At 51.4% G+C, this 26,627-nt stretch overlaps 1 protein-coding gene and 1 long non-coding RNA gene across 4 annotated transcripts; one reads left to right on the plus strand and one right to left on the minus strand.

Annotated features, from left to right (window-relative positions):
- Positions 1-5,997: 5,997 nt before the first annotated feature.
- On the minus strand, positions 5,998-8,971 carry LOC135232948 (uncharacterized). The gene is made up of 2 exons (XR_010323588.1): positions 8,512-8,971; positions 5,998-7,911 (listed from the first exon to the last, which is right to left on the minus strand). It is a non-coding gene; the product is annotated as an uncharacterized LOC135232948 (long non-coding RNA).
- A 154-nt stretch (positions 8,972-9,125) lies between these two features.
- UBE2I (ubiquitin conjugating enzyme E2 I) lies at positions 9,126-24,727 on the plus strand. Of its 3 annotated transcripts, none has more exons than XM_064295316.1 (7): positions 9,126-9,258; positions 15,135-15,210; positions 15,306-15,389; positions 16,936-17,008; positions 21,221-21,330; positions 21,418-21,497; positions 24,118-24,727. In XM_064295316.1, the coding sequence occupies exons 2-7, from the start codon at positions 15,145-15,147 to the stop codon at positions 24,179-24,181; spliced, it is 477 nt and encodes a 158-aa protein (XP_064151386.1). In that variant the 5' UTR covers positions 9,126-9,258; positions 15,135-15,144; the 3' UTR covers positions 24,182-24,727. The 3 variants fall into 3 exon arrangements, with proteins under 3 accessions (XP_064151386.1, XP_064151385.1, XP_010595744.1); XM_064295315.1 differs by lacking the exon at positions 24,118-24,727 and adding an exon at positions 10,849-10,984 and having other exon boundaries at positions 9,127-9,258; positions 21,418-21,501; XM_010597442.3 differs by lacking the exon at positions 9,126-9,258 and adding an exon at positions 11,040-11,062.
- Positions 24,728-26,627: the final 1,900 nt, after the last annotated feature.

The following is a 26,627-nucleotide window of genomic DNA, read 5'->3' on the forward strand; positions in this document are numbered from 1 at the left end:
GTGTGCAGATGGGACCAGTAACAAATTTCACTACAAGTGTCCACAAAAACCATGCGTGCAAATGAGGAACTTCGTTCTACAACTGAAATCTTTTTTTCTCTTCACTTCTTGGTCTGTTTGACTAGCCGACTCAGGCAGACATTTTCAGCTAATGACCAATGGGATTTTGGTTCATGCATTCATTCCATAAATACTACTGAGCGCACACCACATGCCAGAAACTGTTCTGGCACCGAGGATATACAAACAGGCAAATATCCCTGTTCTTGGGGAGCTGATATCTTAACATGCATGTGGGTGTGCAGACACACACACACTTGTGTTTATCTGTATTAAAATGTAAGCAGTTTCTGTAGTCCTAAAACCCACCTAAGAAGTTCAGTTTAAAAAGTGGGTTCTGGAGGGAATCAACTAAACCCACTGCCATCAAGTCAATTGTGACTTATAGGTTTCTAAGGAGCAGCTAGTGGATTCGAACTGCTGGCCTTTTGGGATGGAGTTAACAGTGCCTGTCAATCCAGGCTCCTGGGAATCAGGAGCCCAGCCCCTACCTGCATAGCAGCCAGGAGTTAAGGAAACTGGTTCAACCTGCAGCCCTGCCTTTTCCACGCTTCTTCCTCTTGCCCATAGAGGGGGATGGACCTTGGCGCGCCCGTGTGGCCAGGCGGAGTAACTGCAGGTCTGTCATTGCCCGTTTTAAGCATCTAATAGGACACTATGCCTGTGGTCATAGCACCTGCGGTCACTGCACCTGCGATTATTGGTGGAGGCTTGTTTTCTGTGTCCCTACAAACACCACAGGCTGCTCTGCAGACACGGCTCTGTGCCTAGGTCCCCGGTGTCCTTGGAGGGAGTCCCCAAAGGGGCTACTCTCAGACCTCCAAGTTGGCAGCTCTGCACTTTTGAACGGCCCACCCCCTCACCCTGTCCCTGGTTCATCTCCGGGCCCCAGGGTGCATCTTGGGGGGCCAGGAAAAGAGTGGGTCCTGGATTTGTACCTCCCCCAAATTAACAGAAAACTGCTCTAATGGGATAGGGCCTTGGCCCACAGAACTCGACCACCAGGGGGCGGCAGAGAGCAAATCAGCTGCTCCAGGACACGGTCTCTGCCTGCCCCTTCCTCCACCCCCCACCCCCGCCCCGTGTCCGCCTGTTGACCCCACCCAGGTTCTTGTCTCCAGGCATTATCAGGCTACCTATTATTTGATTTGTGTGTTTTTTTTTCTTTAAATTTGTTCACTTTTTTATTAAAACCAAATCAGGATGTGAAATAGTTTCTTTTAACATGCACGTATTTACCCAAAACCAGTGAGTAAACAAAAGGCGAGGTCAGAAAGCAAAGAGGCACGTGGGACAGCACAATGGCGCCACGTGAACGCAGACAAACCGACCTTGCCTGCCGAGGGCGGGACCCTCCAGACCAGCGGGTGGGCGCTTCGCTGCCACCTGGCGGCCAGAGCGGAACTGTCCCATATTAGAATAGCAGTCCCAGGTGAGCGATGTTTTCCTTCCTCCATTCACCAGGCACATTTGGAGCGCCTGTTCCCGCCTGGGCACAGACCTCCCAAACAAATTATAACACACCCTGTGCCTTAGTTATCTAGTGCTGCTATAACAGAAATAACACAAATGGGTGGCTTTAACAAACAGAAGCTTATTTTCTCACAGGTTAGGAGGCTAGATGCCCAAATCAGGGTGCGGGCTCTAGGGCTTTCTCTGCAGCTCTGGGGAAAGGTCCTTGTTTCTCTGAGCTTCTGCTCCTGAGCAATCTTCGTGTGGCTTGACTACTCTCTCCCCCCATCTCTCCTTTGCCTGTTTGTTTAATTTCTTTTATTGTGGTGGCTTGCTGTTATGCTGGAAGCTATGCTACCAGTATTTCAAATACCAGTGGGGTCACCTATGGTGGACAGGTTTCAGCTGAGCTTCCAGAATAAGACAGATAGGAAGAAGGACCTGGCTGTCTACTTCTTAAAAAATTGGCCAGTGAAAACCTTATGAATAGCAGTGGAACATTGTCTCATATAGTGCCAGAAGATAAGCCCCTCAGATTGGAAGGCACTCAAAACATGACTGGGAAAAAGCTGCCTCCTCAAAGTAGAGTCGACCTTAATGACATAAATGGAGTAAAGCTTTCGGGACTTTCATTTGCTCATGTGTCATGACTCAACATGAGAAGAAACAGTGGCAAACATCCACTAAGAAGCAGAACGTGGAATTTACAAGGTAGCAATCTAGAAAAATTGGAAGTCATCAAAAATTAAATGGAATACATAAAGATTTATATCCCAGGCACTAGTGAGCTGACGTGGACTGGTATTGGCCATTTTGACTCAGACAACCATACAGTGTTCTATGCTGGGAATAAGAAATTGAAAACGGAATGGCATTGCATTCGTGGACAAAAACAACATTTTAAGATCTATGCTGTAGTACAATGCTGTCAGTCATAGGATGATATTCACATGCCTACAAGGAAGACCAATTAATACAACTATTATTCAAACTTATGCACCAACCACTAATGCCAAAGATGAAGAAATTAAAGATTTTTACCAACTTCTGCAGTCTGAAATTGATCAAACATGCAATCAGGATGCATTGATGATTACTGTAGATTGGGATTCGAAATTTAGAAACAAAGAAGGATCAGTAGCTGGAAAACATGGCCTTGGTGATAGAAACAATGCCAGAGATCTCATGATAGAATTTTGCAAGACCAACAGCTTATTTATTGGAAATACCTTTTTTCAACAACATAAACAGTGACTGTACATGTGGACCTCATCTTTTGGAATACACAGGAATCAAATGGACTACATCTGTGGAAACAGACAATGGAGAAGCTCAGTATCATCAATCAGAACAAGGCCAGGAGCCAACTGCAGAACTGACCATCAATTGCTCATATGCAAGTTCAAGCTGACAGAAATTAAAACATGTCTATGAGAGCCAAAGTACGACCATGAGTATACCCCACCTGCATTTAGAGACCACCTCCAGAATAGATTTGATGCATTGAGCAATAATGACCAAAGACAAGACAACTTGTGGGATGACATCAAGGACATCGTATGTGAAGAAAGCAAAAGTCATTAAAAAGACACGAAAGAAAGAAAAGACCAAAATGAATATCAGAAGAGACTCTGAAACGTGTTCTTGAATGTAGAGTAGCTAAAGCGAATGGAAGAAATAATGAAGTAAAAGATTTGAAGAGAAGATTTCAAAGGGCAACTGGAGAAGACAAAGTAAAGTATTATAATGGAACGTACAAAGATCTGAAGTTAGAAAACAAAAAAGGAAGAACACACTTGGCATTTCTCAAGCTGAAAGAACTGAAGAAAAAATTCAATCCTCAGGTTGCACTATTGAAGGACTCTGTGAGCAAAATGGACCCCTGGTGGCACAGTGGTTAAGAACTTGGCTGCTAACCAAAGGTCGGCAGTTCAAATCCACCAGCCACTCCTTGGAAACACTATGGGATAATTCTACCCTGTCCTATAGGGTTGCTATGATTCAGAACTACCTCGATGGCATTGGGTTTGGTTTTTTCTTTTTTTTGGTATGGGCAAAAAATTGAATGATCATTGGTATGCTTAAGTCCATTGTTGTGGCCACTGTGTTAATCCCTCTGTTATGCATTGAATTGTGTCCCCCAAAAATGTGTATCAACTTGGCTTGGCCATGATTCCAAGTATTGTGTGATCATCTAACATTTCGTCATCTGATGTGATTTTCCTGGGTCGTAAATCCTACCTCTATGATGTTAATAAGGCAGGATTAAAGGCAACTATGTTAATGAGAGAGGACTCAAACTATAAGATTAGATTGTATCTTGAGTCAATCTCTTTTGAGATATAAAAGAGAAGCAAGTAGAGAGACAGGGAACCTCATGCCACCAAGAAAACCGTCTCATGGAAACCCTCACCTCTTAGTCATCTAGTGCTGCTGTAACAGAAATACCACAAGTGGATGGCTCCAACAAACAGAAGTTCATTCTCTCACAGGCTAGTAGGCTTCAAGTTCAAATTCAGGCAGCAGCTCCAGGGGAAGGCTTTCTCCCTCTGTTGGCTCTGGGGGAAGATCCTCGTCATCAATCTTCCCCAGTTGAGGAGCTTCTCAGCACAGACACCTGGTCCAAAGAATGGGCTCTTGTTTCTTGATGGTATGAGGTCCCCTTGCCTCTCTGCTAACTCTTCACTTTTATATCTCAAAAGAGATTGAGTTAAGACAAAACCTAATCTTGTAGATTGGGTCCTGCCTCATTAACATAACTGCCTCTAATTATACAGGTAGGATTTACAACACAGGAAAATCACATCAGATGACAAAATGTTGGACAATCACACAATACTGGGAATCATGGCCTAACCAAGTTGACACATATTTTTGGGGGGGGGCACAAATCAATCCATAACACCTCTTTTTCACTGATCCTCCACTTCACCAAACATAAGGTCTTTTTCTAGCAATTGGCTTTCCTGATGACATGTACAAGTAAGTGAACCAAAGTCTTGCTATCCTCGATTCTGAACAACGTTCTGACTGTATTTCTTCTAAGATTGATTTGTTCATTCTTTTGGCAGGCCACCGAAGACTAGTCCACTGGAGATTAGAGGGAGCTTGGAAGGGGAGCTGGGTGTAGGAGGCACTGGACCCAGGTGGGTCAGTGTCCTGCCTACTTGTGAAAGTCTCCATGTGCTATGCTGGGCTGCAGGGCAGGGCAAGTGCTCAAAGGTCAGGGATGTGTCCTTGTTCAGGCTGGAGAGCATCTCGGAGGAGGAGACAGAGAGCACCTGGACCTGGGGGCAGAGGACGAGACTGGGAGGGGATGGTGGGCTCAGGTCCAGCCTTCCCCAGCCTGCCGCCTCCCTGGGGTGACCTTGGAGGCCCAGTTTACTCATTTAATTTGCAGATGAACACTCCCTCCCATCCAGAGCTGGGCTCTGGGGAGGTGGGGCCCTCCTTCTCCAAGGCTCCCTCCTGGGAAGGGGCAGCCTACAAGGCCCTCCCCCGTGTGTCCCACCTGAGGCATGAGCTGAGACTCTGCCTCCAGGAACTGACTCCCCCAGGCCTCACCTGCTCAGGGCCCCTCCTCAGGCCCCCCCCCCCCCCCCCCCCCCCGCCAGTGCGTTTCTCCTGGGCTTTGTCTTCTGCTGGCTGGGAGACAAGACTCGTGGGTCCTCCCCTTCACCTGCAAGCCCTGGGGTAAGATGTTTGGGCCAGGTCACACAGGTCTGGACAGCCTGTCATAGCCAAACCCGTTAATATTCTGCAGTAAAACTGATGAAGAGTAGATTGACAGCTTTAGCAAATTAAAATACAGGATGCCCTGGTAAGTTTGAGTTTCAGATGAATAAGGAATAATATTAGTACAATAAAACCTGCAAAAGCCAGAACCTGTGTAAAGTGGAAATCTGTCAGAGGAGGAAAACTCAAACATTTCCCACTAAAACGAGTGGTACAAAAGTGTCAAAGGTGGAAAACTTGCGATACCCAGAAAAATGAGGCAGGCCTGTCGAGTTCCAGCTCTCACAGATTTCACTGTACATGTAGTCCCATACTTAAAATGGTTCTGTTCCAACAACTTAGTCATAAGTCAGTCCTGATGTAAATCAAATACCTAATTTTTTAGTTTTCATTATTATTGCCTTTTATTATCAGTATCTTTATAAATCTGATCTTTATTTCTCTTTGGGGGTTGGAAACATACATGTAAACTTACAGATATATTTTAATACATACAAAAAATACACAAATCATAAAAATTTACTCCTACGAAGAAGAGTTGGACAACATTGGCATTTTGTCAGTTGTGGTAACTCACTTGTGGAAGGTTCTGGATCATCTGGATTATATCTGGGAATGGAGATGTCGTTTCTAGTCAGAAAATTAGTGAGAGTAGTCTGTATGGTCCTTTTCTTCATATATTTCCTGGTAACATATCTCGGCTTCCCAAATCTGCCTATCAACTTTAGCAGAGCGATCAGCATTTGGGTCCATGTTGTCAAGCAACTGAAGACCATGATTTAGTTCAGAAAACAAGTCAGCTAATCCTTTCACTGTAAAATTTTTTGACAACTTCCTCATTATTATAGGACAGGCCTTAACGATCTTCATTTTTATATCCATGTCTAGAACCTTCCTCACCTTCTTTTTTGGATTAGAACTTTCAGCGGCTTGACTTCTTTTACTAGGCATATTGTTGGGGGTATAAGCAGTACAAGTGTGAGTTAGAGAAACTTGAACAACTCAACTTCAGATTAACAACTGATGCTTCTTATGGTACCAGATGCTGAATAAGATCACACCATAGGCCTGGTCTACAATGAAGTCAGCATCAGAGTAAGAACAATGAAGCTAGAGTTGTAACCGCTGTCAGGCGCTAACGCAGCTCAATTGTGTGTGTCCTTAGAGCTGAACATTCCTCAGCTTTCTATCCTTTAAGACTCAAGACACCAATACCGACTTCACTGTAGACCAGGCCATAGCTTGCTTTGAACAGTCAATCATAAAACTGAACATTTTAGAGTGAACATCTGAGAACAATAACATTAGCAAATTACATGCAGCAACATTACATGCAATACATATTACTAATGGTAAGAGAAAACAAAAATCCTCACAATTGGACCAATAACCAACATTATGACAAATGGAGAAAAGATTGAAGTTATTAAGGATTTCATTTTACTTGGAACCACAATCAATGCCCATGAAGGCAGCAGTCAAGAAATCAAAAGATGCATTGCATTGGGCAAATCTGCTGCACAAGACCTCTTCAGAGTGTTAAAAAGCAAAGATGTCACTTTAAGGACTAAGGTGTGTCTGACCCAAGCCATGGTGTTTTCAATCGACTCATATGCATGCGAAACCTAGGCAATGAATAAGGAAGACCAAAGAATTGATGCCTTTGAATTATGGTGTTGGCGAAGAATGTTGAATATACCATGGACTGCCAGAAGAACGAACAAATCTGTCTTGGAAGAAGTACAGCCAGAATATTCCTTAGAAGAATGGCAAGACTTCAACTCACATACTTTGGACATGTTATCAGGAAGGATCAGTCCTTGGAGAAGAACATCATCCTTGGTAGAGAGTTGGTGAAAAAGAGAAAGACCCTCAACAAGATGGGTCAGAATTAACTCAATGGCAGTGGGTTTCAGCATCTGAAATTCTAATTTAACTGGCTGTACTAGTCTCTTAAGGAGCCTTGATGACAAGAGTTAAGCAGCTGCTAACAGAAAGGTCCGAGGTTCAAACCCACTAGCAGCTCTATGGGATTAACGATTTGGCAATCTGCTCCTGGTAGAAATTACCCTATGGGGCAGCTCTGTCCTGTCATATAGGGTCACTATGAGTCAGGATGGACTTTAAAGACAAGTGACATTAGTCTCCTGGGGCTTTGGTAGCAAAGTACCACAAATTTCGTGGCTTAAAACAACAGAAATTTCTTGTTTGGCTAGAAGTTTAAATTCAGGTGTCCACAGGCCATGCTCCCTCTGAATGCTCTAGGGGAGGATGCTTCCTTGCATCTTCCAGCTTCTGGTGTCCCCAGGCACTCCTTGGCTTGTGGATGCATCACTCCAGTCTCTGCCCCTCAGATCACATAGCCATCTTCCCTCTGTGTCTCTTGTCTTTTATAAAGACACCAGTCACACTGGATTAGGACTTCTCTCCAGTCACATTTACTTCCTCAGAGCAATAGGATGGATGGAGTGCATGGGGTTCATCCGGAGCACCCACTGAGGGCGCTGTAGGGGATAGGAAGGTGGACCACAGACTTCAGGGACCCGACAACCTCAGCCAGGGGACTCTGGAGGAAGGAAGAAGGACGACTGGGGGTGGAAAGAAAAAGGGAAGAAGGGCAGAGAAAAATGAGGGAAGGAAGGAACGGAAAGGAGGAGAGAAAGGCTGGAGGTAGAGAAGGAGGGAAGGAGGTAGAAAAGAAGAATAAAAGAGTACCTAACAGTAGAGCACCTCAGGCCGTCCCTCCCCCTCCTCGGCTGGCCTCCCCTTCCCAGCCATCCAGCCCACAAGCCCCCACCGTCCTCGGAGCTGACCCCTGGTGGAGGGGGGGATTCTGAGAACATCTGTCCCTTCTGACCCCAAAGCGCCTCGGATTACAGTCCGGAGGCGAGTTAACCCTGAAGAAGGTGCCCTGTCCCCCTCTGTGAAGTTCGGTCTCAGAAGCCCAGCCGGCTTCGGGGCGCTGGGCTCTGCTGGGAACGAGAGGCTACAACGACTCCGACGAGGGATGAAGTCGCAGCAGGGCCACTTGTTTGCGAGCGAAACTTCCATACTTTCATTCGTTGCAAACACCGAAGACTCGAGAACTAGACTCTGGGTGCGCGGAACGGGGTCCTGCGGGCGGCGCCCCTCCCCCGCTGCCGCTGCCGCCGCCGCAGCCTCCCCTCCCCCGCTGCCGCCGCCTCCCCTCCCCTACGAGCCTGTGGTCCCGCGCCCCTCCCCCACCCAGGGCCGGCCCCCAGGTTAGGGACCATCCCCACTTACCCTCCCGTCGATCCTCCAAGCATTCGGCTTTCTGTACGGCCTCAGCTCATTGGGAAGATTCCAGGGACGCCCCGGCCAGGGTCTCGAACTGGCCAATCGCAAGAGGTTTCACAGGGCTCTGTATTCGGGGGATCGTCACCGTCCTGCGACGCTTGGGGGTTCCTTAGGCCTCAGTGGTCTCTGCCCGCCAGCGCCGGACCTTGACCCCAAGGAGACCCCCAGGATATATGCCCGGAGAGGTATCCGCCGGGCATCCGGGGAGCTCTTGGCGATCTCTGTCTCCCATTTCCCCCCTTGCTTGCTGGCGTGTCCTCGGGTGGACGCGCGCTTCCCGAGGAGGAGTTTCTAGACGCTCCCTCAAATTGGGGACGCGGCTCCTTTAAGGGCGCAGGTGTCTAGGCCTTCGCCTGACGGGAAAGTCGGCGCCAGACCGGGCTCCCGGGGAGGGCCCGGGCCGCGGGCGCGCGGCGGACGGCCGCAGGCGGCAGAGGACGCACGGTAGTTTGAGCGGCGCGGGACGTGGGGCTGCAAGAGCTGCGCGCGGGCCGGGCGCGCGGCGGGCAGCCCTGCGCAGGCCCCGCCCCGCCCCGCCCCGCCCGCGCCGGGGTCCTCGGAGCTGCTCAGGCTGCGCGCGGAGCGGGCTCGGGAGAGAAGTCCCGAGACAAAGAGAAGAGCTGCTGTTTCCGTCGCCTCCGTCGTCGCAAGGCTCTCCGCTCTTCGCGACTCGCCGGGCCGCGGCCGCCGGAGGTGAGCGCGGCCGGGAGGGCGGAGACCGCGGGAGCCTCCGGCCGGATCAGGCCGGGCGGCGCTTGGGCCACGGGGCGCCGGGCCGGCAGGCGCGTAGGGTCGGTGGGGAGGCCGCGGACTGCGGGGCCTGGCCGGGGTCGGGCGCGGGGTCCTAGGGCGGGCGAGCGGCCTACCCCTCCCGCGCCCGCCGGCCCAGCGCCCGCCTCCCCGATGCCGGGCCGCGGTCGGGACCCCGCAGTCCGCGGCGGACGGGGCTGGGCTTTCTCTCACCTTCTGGAAGGGGCTGAGAGGGAAGGTTGTCTGTGCTTCGAAACTTAATTCTGCTCGCCGAGTTGTCAGCTGCCGGGCTACGGGATGAGCTTCCGGGCCGTCCTGCCTTCGTTCCCAGCGTGGGGTTTTTCGGGTGGACAGCGTCCCCGCGGCTCTCTGGGGTCACGTCCCGGCCGCGCTCCTGGAGTTCCCATCACTTTCTTTCCTGAAAAGGGGGGAACATCCTTCTCTCTGGTGCGCCAGGCGGCCTTGCAGAGGTGCTGTGTGGCGCGCGGAGAGCGGAAAGGAGCCTGTAGCTCCGGAGCTGGGAGAGCTGAGGCCGGTGTTGACAGGAATGCGGCTCTGGAGGACGGCCGCACCAACCCGAAGCGCTCCTTTACCTTTGGGGAAATTAATTTCCGGGGTCACAGGGATGGACAGCAAACCTCTGGCGTCTTCCAGCCAGGGACAGAATGGACAGCAGGGAGTTGAAAGTCTTTCGTTGCAAAATCGCGGGCCCCTGGTGGGGGAGGCACGGGGGGATGCTGTTTGTGGTGTCTTCAAATCTCAAAACAAGGCTAAGTTTTCTTGCTGCTGTAGCGGCTGTCCGTGTTGTGGAGTTGGTGGGAGTCTGAAGATGAGCGCCTCACTTTAGGGAGAGTTTTTAAGATTGTTTTGTACCACTTAAATGGTGGTTGGAACTGGTAGGTAGTTGAGTAGGAGCAAGGGAAGGGAGTGATTAGTTGGGCGCTTGCTGGGGGCCTCCAGTCACCCTGAAATCCCAAAATCAACTCTTTTGGTTTTTGTAATCTTAAATTATGTTTAGTTCTTCGGTTTGCAAAGTTACTGTATTTTTTTTTATTTCTATTTTAAAGATGTTTCACCTAAATGTTTTTTGCTACAGGAGAATCTGTGAGAGCTGGAACTTGACAGGACTATTTTGTTTTTCCTGGTCTCGCAAGTTTTCTGCCTTCGACAGTGTGCAGTCACCACTTTTTTGTCGTTCTCTATTAGTGAAACCCAGGTGGCATAGTGGTTAAGTGCTGTGGCTGCTAACTAAAAGGCTGGTAGTTTGAATCCATCAGGCGCTCCTTGGAAACCCTGTGGGGCAGTTTTACTGTCCTGTAGGATCTCTGTGAGTCAGAATTGACTCGATGGCAATGGGTTTGTTTTTTTTATCAGTGAAAAATATTCTTAATTCTTTTTTTCTGACAGGTTTCCACCTTACACAGGTTCCGGCTTTCGCAGGTTTCCTGCATTAAGAAAATGTTGCTTTGGCATGGAGGACCTATCCAACTGGAAGCAGAGATTGATCCTGTGTTTGTTCTGATTTTTCTACAGAGAAATCCGACCCCAAACCTCTTCAGTGGTTAAGCAATGAATTCTGCACCCTCATGTGCCAGGGTGGAAATACTGGGTTTGTCAGCTGTGTCTCGAGGTTTGGGACCTTGCTTCAGAGACAGCCTGGGGTCCTGAGGTAGATCCACGAAAGAACTGGAGGGGTGCAGCCCAGGCATGAGGTTCTCCTGAGTGCCGGGTGCTTGGGCCTGCAGAGGTGGGTGCTTTTGTTTATGCCCCACCTGGTCCCACATGGGAGTCCCAGGCTTGGAAGCCTTTGGATTTGGATGGAGAAGGGCCAAGGCAGTGGGTTTGGGTTTGCTGGTTTGTTTTTCCTTTATCTGTTTCATCTTTAGTAGAATCCAGGGCTTTAAACCAGCCACTGCTGAGAATTTGCATTTCTAACAAGTTTCCTGCTGAGAGTTTGCATCTCAAGTTCCTAGGAAGTTATACATAAAAATCATGTGGGGATCTTGTTAAATGTGGATTCTGGTTCAGTGTATCTGGGATGGAAAAGCCCTGGCTATCACCCTTTTTGCAGATGAGTCAGTTGAGGTTGAGGAGAGATAAGAACCTTGCCCTCACTCCCACAGCCAGGAAGTAGCAGTGAAGTTCTCAGCTAGCGAGGCCTCATCTGAGAAGAGCCATGTTAAGAGGCACAGCCCCGCTGGGAGCCCAGGAGGATGGTGGAGGTGCAGGTCTTGGAGGCTCTGCCTGGGGTCCGCCCTGTGGGGTGTTTTTTACCCTGCCTGTCTCTAGCACTTCACAATGAGAGCCTTTGCATCGTAACCGTCCTGCTCTGAAGTGCCTGGTAACACTTAATACTCGTTAACTGAGTTTCCTTGCATTGAGGAAGGTAGATTCGATGATTTTAAGTGGGATTAGGATCGTGGCTACTTGTTATAATTAAAGATGTAACAATTGCCTGCATTCTCCTGACAGTGGCGGTTTTAGGAACGGACGGGCGGATCTTGGGGGCCCAACCTCTGCCTGGGATGGGGGTGGGTTTGCACCTTTAGTTCTTTGTCTTGATGCTGAAGCATTCTTTCTGTGTGTGATCTGGTCCATCAGGGTGGGAAGAGGGGCTCTTGGGCTCTTACAGGCACCTCTGGCACTGAGACTTTGCAGAACTGCCCCTATTATCTTTCACATGGTCAGAGGCGCCAGGATGGGCCTCCCTGGGCAGCTCTGTTCCATTATTGGAGCAGAGGCTGTGGCAGGTCTGGCACAGGGACTCCCAGGATCGCCGTGCTGCCAGCTCCTGAGTTTTACCTCGGCCCCAGCCCTTCCAGAGTGCACCAAGTGTCATTTTGCCCCAACGCCATACCCATGGCGGAAGAAGTCACCCCTCCACAGTGTCTCAATGCTAGCCTGGGAGTCAGAAGCCCATTCTGATGCCTGGCCTGGCTCAGATGCAGTCATTACCTATTCAGGGTGCTAGATTAGCCTGTATTGGCTGCAGAGATGATTCCAGGGTGCTTCCTGCCCTCTGGAGCCCCCCATGGAGCTGGGGCACAATAGGGAGTCATTGGGAGGCTTGAGTGGGCTGTGCCCTCTGCAGTGGGGACTAGGAAGCCTCCTAGGGCTTGGGTCTACAGGGTAGGAACAGGTTGTTCTGTTGAGAAGGACCAGTGAAGTGAAGGGCTTGAACAACTATTTTGACAGTAAAGAATAAAGACACTGAGTTATTGCTGAGCCTCCCAGCTGGTCGCTCAGTCAGCTTGTGGCCTGCCCTGTTGTCCACTATAGCCCAGTGTCAGAAACCTTTAACAGCACAGGTGGGCTCACACTTTGCTCAGGCCCCTGGCAGCTCCGAGCTTCACACTAGTCCAGGTCCTCACACCCACGAGGCCCTGCCCTCACAGTCTGCCACCTGGGCTTCTCTGCATACTTGTTCCTCCAGGCACAGTCTGCTGCCAGGTTTCTGCGTGTTACCTCGTGAGCCCCTGACCACCGGATCTGAGATTACGGCACCTCCCCCCGCCCTCCAGCCCTCTGTCGCATTGTGCCCAGCATGTTCCAGCCCCCTCAGAGTTTCCTAACCTGTGAGCCCCCCAGGGCAGTATGTTTACTTAGTGTCCCCCACCACATAGAAGAGGGCTGGAACACTCTGGTTTTATGTCACGTGAAGGAGTCAATATTCCAGAAGTAGGTGTGCTGTCCAGGTGAGGGAGGGGCGTGTGTCTTGGTGGCACGGTTAGATGCTCTGTAGCGCTTTATTCCTGGGGGTCAGGTCCCACTGACGAGAGAAACGTGTTACGGGGCTGTAAAGAATAGTTCTGGTTTGGTCCTAGATTGGGGTTATCTATCTGAGACTCAATTTCAAGGTCAGGTAAAGTAAGAACCTTTTAAGAGGTGCGCTCTGGGGTAAGAACTGCTGAGCTGGGGGCGCCCCAGGCGTGCAGGCTGGTTTGCGGCCATGGGAACCAGACACTGGCCAGCCACTCCCTGCTAGCAGCCTATTGGCTTGTCTGTCACTGTCTAGCCCCAATGGCCAGTGCGTCCTGGCTTGAGGGCTGTGGGTTTTCTACTTAAGCTTTTCCTTCTGTTTGTAGCTGTTTGTGTGTTAATGAGCCCTTGTCTGGTTGTTGGTTTGAGTCTGTAGGACCCTCAGGGTGGCGCCAGAGACTGGGTTTCTGGGATGATGATCCCAAGCTGCCTTCCTCCACACTTGTTGATATGGTTGGTTCTAACAATGTGGTTCTCAAACCTGAGAACAGGGTAACTAAGGGCTCCCTAAAGCTTGGTGCTGGGCCCCTAGAATTCCTGACTGGAGCCCAATAATGAGCATTTTGAACAAGTGCCCTGGGGGTGCTACAGGCCCAGGCGAAATGCCACCTGTCTGGTTCTCTGTTGATTTAACGTCTCTTGCAGAAACTGTATGGGTTTTAGTGCAGCGTTTGTTCTGTTTGTGGGGGTTTCCCTCACCAGAGTGGGGGTGAAGCCTCTTGGGGTTTATGCTGGATGGTGGGTGCGATCTGAATTGCCAAGGAAGCCATAGGCATCTCAGCAGGTAAACACCTGGGCCAGGTGGGGCTGTCGGCATGAATGGCGGGAGAGGAGGTGGTGGGAGCAGGAGTCCCATGCAGCACATGAGGGCAGGGGAAACAGCGCTGGTAGGAGTCGAGGCTCTGCCCTTAGTAACAGGCTCCCCCAAACCTCCTTCCCCCTGGAAGTGGCGATCCCACCAGAGTTTGGGGCTAGGGATATGGCTGAGCAGAGAGTGCGACAGTCTTGAGGTGTCATCATGGTGTGAGATCAGTTCTGGACTCCGTGGAGATCTGTGTGTGGGTGCTGCGGGTACCCCGTGTCATACTTGGGAAGGTTTAGATGGCCAGCCTTCCCCTGTGTGAGCTTAGAAGAGGCACCCCTCTATCTGGTTGAAGCCTTATTTTGTGTTTAAACGATGCCTCATCCAAAGGTGCTCAGTAAATGGCACCTTGAGGTGCTGCTTTACCTGTGGTGGAGTTGCAAGACGCAGCAGGGACTGCAGGCTCCTAGCATCTGATTGGAAAGGCCAACGGGGCTGGTCTTGAGCAGCCATCATCAGGGTGCTGGGGTGGAAACCCACCCTCCCCGCAGCCGGCTGCCCTGTTCCACAGAGCAGCCTGGGGCAGTCTGCCAGGCTGGGAGGCCTGATGTGGACTCTGCCCACCGTCCCCTGTGTTTTCTCTGGGCCACTTACTTTCCCAAAGGGAGAAAGGAGGGGCTTGACCCAGCCACTGTTTGTTGGATGCCTCAGACCTCCGAATGGGTCTGGGGGGGGCACTGGGGGCCACTATTGGGCTTATTCCCAGATGGCATTGCCTGTTGCTCTCTGTCTTAGCATGCACCGTCACTGTCACTCTCAAGAGTGAGGGTTCTAAGCCAGGGACCAGACAGTACACCCACTTGTGCGAGTCATCGAGGGCATACGGGCAATGGGCCCCCAGTCTCCGGCCAGTGCTCCTGATGTCCCTGCCTTGCTGTCCTATGAGTTTGCGTAGCGGGGATTTGTCCAGTGTCTGCTGGGCCATGTGGCCATTCTGGGCGTGGAGCCTGCCACTGAGTGCCCCATCCCTGCCACCCCACTCTGCAGCTGTGGGCTCTGGCCACAGCTTCACCTCTGAGCCTCTTTGTCTCTTCATGTGAAATGGGGGCTACAGTGTGTGTGCAGCATCAAGAGCGGGTACGGGAGGGACCACTGCATGCCCCGTCTGCCTACCTCTCAGGAGCAGCTCACAGAAGCACCGCTCCTGTCCTGAACCCTGCCGCTTCTGCCCTGAGCTCTACTGTTCTGTCTGTTACAGGACTTGGACTATGTCGGGGATTGCCCTTAGCAGACTCGCCCAGGAGAGGAAAGCATGGAGGAAAGACCACCCATTTGTGAGTAGGGCAGGGGCTGCAGCCATTCTCATACAACCAGCAGGTGCACGAGGGGCTGCAGCAGTGACATGCGCCTGGTGTCCTTCTCTCCACAGGGATTTGTGGCTGTCCCGACAAAAAACCCCGACGGCACGATGAATCTCATGAACTGGGAGTGTGCCATTCCAGGGAAGAAGGGGGTAAGAGGCCATGCTTAACGGAAGGTGTTTAAGGTTTTAACTCACACAGAAAGACCACGGGTATTAGCGTATTACGTGCTGTGGCCCGTAGTTGTCTCAACCGTGCCATCACCTGGCCCAGGGGGCATGGGGTTGGGGGCAGTACGGCCAGCGAGGGTGACAGTTGTGCTTCTTCGGTGGAGGGTTGGGGCGCAGACAGGACCACTCAGGCCCAGTGGGGAGTTGGGAGCAGAGAGCCTTGGGAATCAAGTGGAGGCGAGGCCCGCGTGGAAGGGACAGCAACGTGGTGAGGAGCATCCTGGGCACTGTGACTCCATGCTGCCTATTCTCGGGGACGAGGTGAGGCAGCAGGAGCCAGGTGTGCCAGCGCCAGTCCACAGCTGAAGACATTCCTCCCCCAGGAGGCCTGGGCCTGCGGCTCATCTCTTTAGATGCACAGGCCCATGCTGGCCACCTGGGGCCGAATGTCCTCCCCACATGTCCTGTCCTTCACTCTTCCTGCTGTGCTTCAGGGATGGTGGTGTCAGCTGCCTTGTTCATGGACAAGTGGGGGTCTTTGTGTGGCTACAGATAACCATCCACTCACAGCTTTTCCCAGGAGGTCGGGTTCTGCCTTTTTCCTGCTGGGTTTGGTCACAGAGGCCTGGTGATCCTCCCCCGTACTTTCCAGCCACCCCCCCAGCCCACCCCACCTCGCCACCTCCTGTTTCAAGCTGAGTGATGGGCGGGACCCTGGTTTCCCATCATTGGATGCTCCCCTGGTGTCTGGGCTGTGTTTGGATGCCCTGTCTGTGCCTGTTTTAGGGGCAGCACCTGCCCTATCACTGTCCCCTCCTTGGAGGCCCTCTCAGGGTTGGTTTTGTGGGAAGGGTGTGCCATTGGAAATGGTTTCAAAGAACTGCAGTGTCTTTTCTCACAGTTAGGAGGCTGGAAGTCCCAATTCAGGGCATCACCTCTAGGCGAATGCTCTTCCGGCTCTGGGGGAAGGTTCTTGTCTCTTTCAGCTTCTGTTCTTCAGGCCCTTGGTGATCTTCATGTGGCATCTATGTCTTCCACCATCTGCGCTTGCTGGCTTCTGTGCCTGATCTGCTCTTTTATATCCCAAGTGATTGGTTTAAGACACACTCTGCACTGGTGTGGCATAATTAATATAACAAACCTTATTCCTAAATGGGATCCCGTCCACAGGTATAAAGGATTAGGATTTACAACATGTATCTTTGGGGGACACAATTCAATCCGTAACGGGCCTTCCTGACCCCACCCCGAATCCCTGTCCTCTGCAGCCCAGCCCCTGTCTCAGCTCACAGCATCTTCCCTCCTCATCCTCTGAGCTCACGGAGGTCTCCACAGAAGCCTGTTGGTGGGGACAGTCATCTGCAGGGTGGTGTGGGAGCCCCCTCAGTCAAGTCACTGGCTTCCTGACTGCAGGCCGCTGCACATGGTCCTAGGGTAGTGTGCATATGGTAGAAACCAAGCCCCTCTTCCCAGCCTGCCCTGCACCCAGGCATGCACCACAGCTGACTTTGGTTTTATTTCCCAACAGACCCCATGGGAAGGAGGCTTATTTAAACTACGGATGCTTTTCAAAGATGATTACCCATCCTCACCACCGAAATGTAAGTAGAGAGAAGTCAGGCTGAGGCTTGCAGCCAAGAGTGCCTGGACCATTAGAAGTTGTCGTAGGCGAGGAGAACTAGGCTGTGGGGCCTACCACGCCTGGCCGGGGCCAGCGGTGCAGAGACCTGCTGGGCGGAGGTCTTCTTGTGTGTGCCCCAACCTGTTATACTGTCTGCTCTGTCAACAATCTACACACACGCAGCTTGGGTGGGCAGGGGGCTCGACCTTCTGGAGAAGAGGCTGAGGCCGTATTTAAAGTAGTGGCTTACTGACAATCTTAATGCAGTTTAGCACAGCTCTGGAGACTGGGAAACCCTGGTGGCATAGTGGTTAAGAGCTATGGCTGCTAACCAAAAGGGTTGCAGTTCAAATCCACCAGGCACCCCTTGGAAACTGTGAGGCAGTTCTACTCTGTCCTGTAGGGTCGCTGTGAGTCGGAATCGACGTGACAGCAACAGGTTTGGTTTCGGAATTTTTTTTTTTTTTTTTGGAGACTGGGGAGACGGGGCCTACTTCCCTTATCTCTTGTAGCAGGAAATGAGCAGACCCTTCTGTGGCTTAAGAATTGTGCCCAGCATACAGTAAGATAAGAGCTATATAAGTTTTTACTTTTCTGGTTAGTAATTCAAGAAATAGAAGTGTGTTTTCCGTTAGTACAGTATCTACGAGAAGAACTTTTAAGAATTAGCTATTATAATGGATAACTGCTGGGATAAAAGGAAATCTAAGAATGAGAGTGACTGCTTTGCTCACTTCTCTTCAGCATTGTGTCGGGATTCCAAACAAATGCAGTAAGGCAAGATGAGGAAATCACAATGCAAAAATTGGGAAAGAAAATTAAATTAAAAAATGACCTGATTGTGTACGTAGAAAACTCAGACCATGTAGACTGGTAGAATTAGTAAGTGAATAAAGCTGTTGCATAAAGGATTAATGTACAAAAATTTATATTCACATAATTGCAGCAGATGAAAATTTTAAAGCTAGCATTTACAGTAGCATCTAACACCTTGAAAGATGTCCAACAGAAGACACTAAAGATCTCGCTACTGAAAAGTATGAAAAATTTCTGAGAAATCAAGGACTACCTAATTCCTGGAGAGACACCATGTTATAAAGATACCAAACGAAAAGACGAAGCAATCCAGGTTTTAGAGGAGGATACTAGAGACTGTCTGCATGATCTTGGGGCAGAATGATTTAACCAGGGTCGCGCCGTGTGCTCCTCATGGCGGGGTGGTGGGCGGGGAGGATTGGATTGGTAAATTGTACTACATTGAAGTGTAGCCCATCTCACCAGAAAACACCAGTGCAAGTAAAGAGACAAGCCCCAGGGCAGAGTGTAAGAAAAAGGCAGGAGCTCATTAGATCACACAGGCCCTTCACAAAAGAGGCTCCACCTGGCTAGTAAACCTGAGTGGACGCTTAACCTCATCGTCAGAGACTCACAAGTTACAAGCACAGAGTGGGGTCCTGTCCGCACGAGAGTGGCCACAGCGAGAAGGGCAGGCAGAGCCAAGTGTGAGGAGGCCGTGCAATGGAGCATTCAGACACTCACTGGAGAGCATGTAGATAGACTGGATTGCTTTGGAAAGCTCACTGCCAGGGCTCGCTAAAGCTGAGCTTGTGCTGACCTGTGGCCCAGTAGTTCTGCTCTTTAGTGTGTGTTCTCCAAAAGGCGTGGACCAGGAGTGTTGGTCATGATTAGGTCCCATTGAGAACGAAACCCTGCCCGGTCCTGTGCCATCACAGTTGTTGCTGTGGTTGAGCGCATTGTTGCAGTCACTGTGTCAGTCCATCTTCTTGAGGGTCTTCCTCTTTTTCACTAATCCACTGCTTTACCAAGCATGATGTCCTTCTCCAGGGGCTGATCCCTCCTGACAGCATGTCCAAAATACGTGAGACGAAATCTTGCCATTCTCGCCTCTAAAGAACATTCTGACTATGTATGCTGAGACAGATACGTTCATTCTTCTGGTGGTCCATGGTATATTCAGTATTCTTTGTCAACATCATAATTCAAATGCATCAATTCTTTTTTGGTCTTCCTTATCCATTGTCCAGTTTTTGTATGCATGTGAGGCTATTGAAAATACCGTGGCTTGGATCAGACACACCTTAGTCCTTAAAGTGACATCCTTGCTTTTTAATACTTTAAAAAGGCCTTTTGAAGCAGATTTGCCCAGTGCAGTCCATTGTTCGATTTCGTGACTGGTGCTTCCATGGGCATTGATTATGGATCCAAATAAAATAAAATCCATGACAACTTTAGCTTTTTCTCAGTTTATCATGTTACTAGTTGTAAGGATTTTTGTTTTATATTGAGGTGCAATCCATACAGAAGGCTGTAGTCTTTGATCTTCATTGATAAGTACTTCAAGTCCTCTCTGGTTTCAGCAAGCAAGGCGGTGTCATCTACATATCACGGGTTGTTAACGAGTCTTCCTCCAATCCCGATGCTGCATTCCTGGACTATTTGCTCAACAGACAGATTAAATAAGTACAGTAAAAGGATGCAATTCTGCCACATATCTTTTTCAATTTTGAAGCACACAGTATCTCCTTGATCTGTTTAAATAACTGCTTCTTGATCATTTGTTGTGATCCATACAGTAGAATACCTTTGCAGAGTCGATAAGACACAGGTAAACATTTTTCTGGCATTCTCTGCTTTTTGCTAGTGTCCATCTGACAACAGCATGATAGCCCTTGCTCCATGTCCCCTTTTGAATCCCCTGAAAACTAGCCCATGGAAGCCAGTAACAATAGCATACCAGCTATGAGAGTGAAGGAGCCCCAGGCACACGCCACACAGGACTCAGTGTGGCTTTGGGGCAGAGCCAGGCTAGACTGTAGTCAGATGATGCCTTCGGGCAGACTGTGCCCACCGGTGGCAGGAAACATCAGGGACCTCCACGTGGACAGATTGTACAGATTGGTAGGAGAGACCAGGTTGCAGTACAAGAATACAACAGGAAGACATAAAACTAACAAGGGGCTTATGTCCGGAATATGCACAAGTCCAGGGAGAGACACAGCCTAGCAGACACGTGTGCAAGAGACTTGAGCAAGAACTTCCTCCAAAGAAATGCGTAGTAAACGGCAATGGACAGAAAAGTGCTCATCCCCAGTGCACCACAGGAAACAAATCAAAACCACAGGAGGCAACCTGTGCATCACCGGAGTGGCTGACAACGATGACCCAGAGCTAGGCATTGGTAGCGTGAGACTTGCCTGCCCTGCTGGCAGGAGTGTTGATTGTGCTGCCACTTTGAAGACTGGCAGTGTCTGCTCAAGTTCATGCAGGAGCGGACACCTGGACGAGGAAACTCAGCCTCGCATGTTCACCACAGCTCAAGTGTGTGCCTGCAGCTTGATGGGCGGACAGATGGGGCTGTCCCCATGGGATCCACACTCAGCAGGAACGGCCGCAGTCCAGGCGAGGATGCCATGGCTCACAGGACCTGCTGTTGGGTTCCTGAGGAATAGCGGACACTGTTGTGTGTGAAGTCCAGAGCCAGAAGGTGCTGCTGTGTCAGCCGTGATGAGCACACGGTCAGGGGCACGCTCTAAGAATCAGTGCCACTCTGAGGGGGTCTTTTTTTTGGCAGTTCTCAGTCTGTGCTAAACTTTTTACATGGTCCTGGGTATGATAAACATTTTAAAATGATGAGGGAAAAGCTGGGTAAAAGTGCTGGGATAGAAGATGGAAAAGGACAGCATGTGGGGGTGGGGCAGCCAAGGCTCGTGTTTTATCTGCTTTTTTGTTTTCAAATTTCCCTTAAGTTTCCACTTAAGAAAATAAAAGAAACTTGTTTCCTGAGAAAGAATGTGGGTCGTATAAGCTCCAGAGTTGAAAGCGGATGGTCCTGGGATGGTCCGGTCGGAGGGAACCTTTGGAGCAGGAGCAAACCCTCCAGGCCCTGGCCCAACCCAGAGGAAGGGGAGGGGCCCAGCCAGCCCCACCCCAGGGCCATCCTGGAGGCAGCTGCCTGGGCAGGGGTCACTGTCAGCTATACTCTTCAGGCTTTGTTCCTCAGAGTGAAAGGAGTGTGCTCACCTCTCCCCCCTCCTCCCACCTCGAGGCCATGGTGTAAGTTTTACCAGAGGTTCTGACAATTGTATAGGAAGAGACACTGCCTAGAGGTGCCCTGGTGGGGGCATGTTAGTCTGAAACAACTGCTACCAAAGCCCCATTCTCATTCGTCTAGGTAAATTTGAACCACCGCTGTTTCACCCGAACGTGTACCCCTCAGGCACAGTGTGCCTGTCCATCCTTGAAGAGGACAAAGACTGGAGGCCAGCCATCACGATCAAACAGGTACAGGCCACGTCACGCAGGGGCGGGTGGGGTGGCCGCGTGTGCCGGCTGCCCACCTGTGCCTTGTCCCGTTGGTCTCCTCCACAGATCTTGTTAGGAATACAGGAGCTTCTAAATGAACCAAATATCCAAGACCCAGCCCAGGCAGAGGCTTACACGATTTACTGGTGAGTGGTTGGCCCTGCGCAGGCCTGCAGCTTCACATCGGCACGCACACACTCCCTGGCATCCTGGGAAGGCGGTGGAGGTGACAAACAAGCACTGGTGGAGTCAGCGTCATGAGGGATGGTCAGGGAGGTGGTGTAGAAGCTAACGCTGAAAGCCCATACGAAGTAGCCGGGAGCTGCACATGCAAAGGGTCTGGGGTGGAGAAAACAGGGACCAAGGCCAGGGTGGCTGAGTGTTTTTGGAAGCACACAGGAGGTGGGGCTGGGAGGAGGTCCCTTGATGAGCTGCAGTGGCCTGGGCTCACTCGGAGGCTTTCGCTGTGGGCACTGCCTAAGTGGGGTGTCTCTCCAGGGCATGTGCTTGCCCAGGGGTGTCAACTTGGTCCTCCTTCAGTGGGCAAGGGATTGAATGGCCCACCCTCGCCCAGGCTTCTATGTCCAGACTGGTGACTGCCCACGACTATGCTGTGTCCATGAATTCATTTTGAGGTTCCTGTCTGCTGGCTCTAGAACTTGGGGAGGGTAGGGCGTGGCCTGGCTGGGGGCTGCTGTCGCCCTAGCAGTGTCACTGTCTGGGCTCCCAGACCCTCCTGGCAGAACTGCTGTGGGTCTGGTCACTCGGCCGCCTGCAGGAACTCGATCCACTAACCAGGGCCTCTCGCTGCAAACCCCAGGTGACTCAGGGTCCTCAGAGACACTGGTCTGCCTGGCAAGGAGTGGTGGGGCATAGAAGCCATGAGAGAGGGCACGTTCCTTCCAAGGCAGCTGGCTACCAGGAGCTGGCGAACAGGGCTCAGGTGAGGGGAAGGCTGGGGCCTTCCAAGGGCCTTTGAGCAGCTGACTTGCAAGTGCATTTGCTGCAGACACATCCTAAGTCACCGTCTCTGAGGGAAGGAGCCAGATGCCTGAGAGAGGTTTTCTCCAAAAAGCAGCTTCCTGGGAATCCTGACCCATGTCCAGGGCTCACCACCTGGTGGCCAAGGCCAGGTACAAGTCCATGCACCCTAGCAGGCTGCATACCAAGCCCCTTGGCCGGGGTCTGAGGCCCAAAGCTCAGTCCAGCTCTCCACCTGTGGCCTGGAGTCAGCAGGCACTGCTGGCTGGTTCTGCGGGCCTGGGCTGGGTGCCACGAGGCCTCTCACTGTGACCATGAGCACACTTGCTGGAAAGTCTGTCCTCACCAGGGTCGGCCCCCACACCCCAAAGGCCCAGTGCAGCCTGCCACCTCCCGTGTAGACCCAGGTCTGGGCAGCTGTGTCAGAGTGCCTACGGCTGCTGCCTCACCACAACAGGTGGGCTTAGGTGCTCGTGGGTGTGAGCAGGAGTGGACGCCCACTCTAGGGAGAGGTGGCTCCAGCCCCCTCACCATGGCCAGGGTGTGGGTTCCCATCCTTGCTGACATTGGGCATCAGCGACCCAGCCGGCTCACATGTGTCAGCTGTAGCCGTGTACCAGAGGTGCTGTGTGGGATGCCCCCCCAGGCTCCAAGTGCAGTGTGGTTTCCCAGGCTGGTGTCTGACTTCCTACTGGGCTGCCTTAATGTGCTGCTTCTCACATGAACAGAAAGTTTTTCCTCCTAAAACTGCCCACTTAAAAAAACAATGTTCTGTGAGACTTGTCTGAGCCCCCTTTCCTTGTGTCTCTTGGAAGGGGACTGTCTGTGCATCCTGCACTCACCAATGCTTTGGTCTCCCTGGGTGAAAGCCGGCAGAAGTGCAGGTCCCGGTGCAGCCTTCACCCCCAGCTCTCAGCAGTTTGTTCACTGACCTGGTCTCCAGGGAGGAGCGCATTGGTGCCATGTCCACCACAAAGCAAAGAGGCAGATGGGGGCTTTTGTGCTTGCTGCTCCACGCAGCCAGCACGGCTTTTCCCCAGGAGGAGGGAGCTGCACGGACATGCCAGGGCCCAGGATCACCTTTGCTGCTGATGTGGTGGTGCTGTGGCTCCCATTTCCCAGGCACTGGAGTTCGTTGCAGAGCTGGCCCCAGGCGAAGTCTCAAGCCCATGACCATTATGCAGGGCCACCCCCAGACCATGGCGGTGGCGGGGGGCTTGTGCACCTGACCCTGGGTTGAGCACTGGTCTGGAAAATCTGCAAAACCCACCCAGAGTTTGTATCCGTTTTTGAAAAGTATGAGCAAGGAAAAGGGTTGAGTGACCCATATTTTCTCTTGAGAGTTAACGGTGTTGCAGCACCTAACAGAAAACTGATTCTGGTTAAGACTCGTGGTTTCCGTGCAAAGATTAGGCTTGTCACCCTGGTCCTGAGCCTTTCGCCTGGTGGAGCCAGTCCTCCATCCTCATGGCTGGAACTGTGGAACCTGCCCGGCGGCTGGAGGCCATGGGTGTGCCTTAAACCTCTTCTGAGGGAGGCTGCCACCCCTCCCCTGCTGCTGTGGCCACTGAATACCTCAGGTAGCCGGCCGGAGCTAGCCAGGCCCTCCCCCCCACAGCCACTGCTGCTCTAGTCTCCTGTCTGTGCCAGGTCCCCTGATGCAAAGGCTCACTGCTCAAATGCCTCTCTGCCGGGCAGCCCCTGAGCAACCCCCAGCTCAGCCACACAGGCACGGCATCATCTCCAGGCCGCTCTAACGTGTCGCTTCTCTTTTACCCTCCTCAGCCAAAACAGAGTGGAGTATGAGAAAAGGGTTCGAGCACAAGCCAAGAAGTTTGCGCCCTCATAAGCAGCGGCCACAGGCACCGTGAAAGGAAGGGATGGGTTTAGCAAGAACTTGTTTACAACACTTCTGCAAATCTGAAGTCGCTCTGTACAATTACTAGTCGCCTAGGGGAGGGCCAGGCCAGCGCCATTCTCCGTTCCTGCCACTGGTCTACAATTCTCGATTCGCTAACTTGCCCCGTTTTTCATACAGGGTCTCTTCCTTCAGTCTTTTGTATTTTTGATTGTTATGTAAAACTTGCTTTTATTTTAATATCGATGTCAGTATTTCAACTGCTGTAAAATTATAAACTTTTATACTTGGGTGAGCCCCTAGGAGCTAGTTCCTCTTCTCTTGGATGCAGGCATGCTTCACGACGTTTAGCGCTGTGCTTCGCCTCACCAGCTGTCTGCCACAGAATCTCTCCCCGCTTGTCCTCTCAGAGCTCAGTTGTGTCGCTATGAGCCACAGTGCCAGGCCGGCACCTGTTTCCGCACCACTTCCTTTGTGTTTCTATGGCATTTTGTCTGTGTTGCTGTTTAGAGTAAATAAACTGTTTATATAAAGGTTTTTGTTGAGTTATCATAATTGAATGAGTACAAGAAGGAGGCCCTCCTGCCCAGATGAGGAGCTCTGGCTTTAGCTTGATCCCAGGCCTTTGTAAATAGGACCGGTGTAGGCTGGACTACAGAGATGTGGGCACTTAGTGCTAGTGGTGTAGAGTTGGCATTGCCCTACACGCACACAGGTCAGAAGTTGGTGAGCGCGCAGCGTTTGCCTCACTGCTGTTCTGGTGTCTCGGGCCAGGCTGAGCCCAGGCACAGACACCTATCCAAGTGGCAGGTCTTGCCCCACCTCCCAGGCCCTTGGGCCACACCTGGAAGAGCAGCTGGGCCACCTGTACTTCCCAGGACCACTCGGTCTACCCCAGGACTGCCACTCCCTGGGTGCCACATGCTCAGACTGGTGAGTGCTGCTTGGCTGCTCTGCTTCAGAAAGCCACCCAGGGCCTGGACCAGCTGCAGAGGACAGTTACTACCCCAGGCTGGCTCCTCTGAACTGGGCTCCAAGCTGCTCCTGGGACACTGGCCCAGCCACTGAGGCAGATGTGTGTTGATGGAGACTGAAGAAGGTACACTGTCCCCCATGTTCCTGCCAGTGGTGGCGAAGGAGACCTCTCCACATCTCAGTGACCAGGACTGACCAGAGTTGTTCCTAAGACTGGAGGCCAGAGCAGCCTGGATGCGTCCTGTGTCAGTGTCGAGACAGCCAGGGCCCCAGGCATGCACCCCAACCTGCAGGCCCTCTTGGAAGCATCTGGGCCTCCTGTGCAGGGACCAAGACGGGAGGGCTTGATGCTCAGTGGACCCCCAGGGAAGGCTGGTCAGGTTGGCACAGCTGCTGGGCTTTCCTGGGTACCCTAGCCCAGTGCTCAGTTCAGGAGGGGATGCCAGGCACACCCGAGAAGACGCAGCAGACACATGAGGCTTCGTGTTCTAGGCAGACTGGCTGTGGGCCCCAGGGAGCTCAGCGTGTTGCCACCGGTACCCTGGGGCCCCTGTGGAACTTGGAGGTGTCGGAAGTGACCCCTGAGGGCCTCTACCCTGCTGGAGATAGCGCGGTTTGAGTGCCTTCTTGGCTTGTGGAGCCCAAGTCCATACAGGCGCTGCACTCAGCCTAGTGTCCACGGCCTGTGGGTTGCCCAGGGTACATCAGCGTGGGGCCACCATCCATACATCACCTCTCCCAGAATGTCTTTGTAACGATCGAACTACACTTAGTAATCGTCACACACGTACATGGCTAATATATAAAGAAGGAAATCGTGTACTTTATAGTTAAGGTATCCCAAAGTAATGGATGTTTCTAGCAAACCATAGTGATTCCAGCAGATGGAATGTTCCTTTCGTACCATAGTCCTCGGCCTAACAAAGACATGGGCCTTGTAACAGGAGACCTGACATTCTATCACCCTGTTTCTGGTGTAGGGAGGGGAGTGTGTTCCCAGCATGAGACACCTTGTGTTTAGTAAGGAATTCTAGGCAGCACGTAACCACTATATCTACAAATCCTCATTAAAACGTTTCCACAAAAAAAAATAAAACGTTTCTGCACAAGAGACTGGAACACTTACACACTACTGGTGGGAATGTAAAATGGTACAACCACTTTTGAAATCGATTTGGCGTTTCCTTAAAAAACTATAAATAGAACTACCATACTATCCAGCAATCCCACTCCTTGGAATATATCCTAGAGAAATAAGAGCCTTTACACAAACAGATACATGCACACCCACGTTTATTTGCAGCACTGTTTACAATAGCAAAAAGATGGAAGCAACCAAGGTGCCCATGAATGGATAAATAAGTTATGGTATATTCACACAATGGGATATTACGCATCGATAAAGAACAGTGACGAATCTGTGAAACATTTCATAACATGGAGGAATCCGGAATTAGTGAAA

The sequence above is a fragment of the Loxodonta africana genome, chromosome 12 (assembly GCF_030014295.1).
Source record: "Loxodonta africana isolate mLoxAfr1 chromosome 12, mLoxAfr1.hap2, whole genome shotgun sequence".
Lineage (NCBI taxonomy): Eukaryota > Metazoa > Chordata > Mammalia > Proboscidea > Elephantidae > Loxodonta > Loxodonta africana.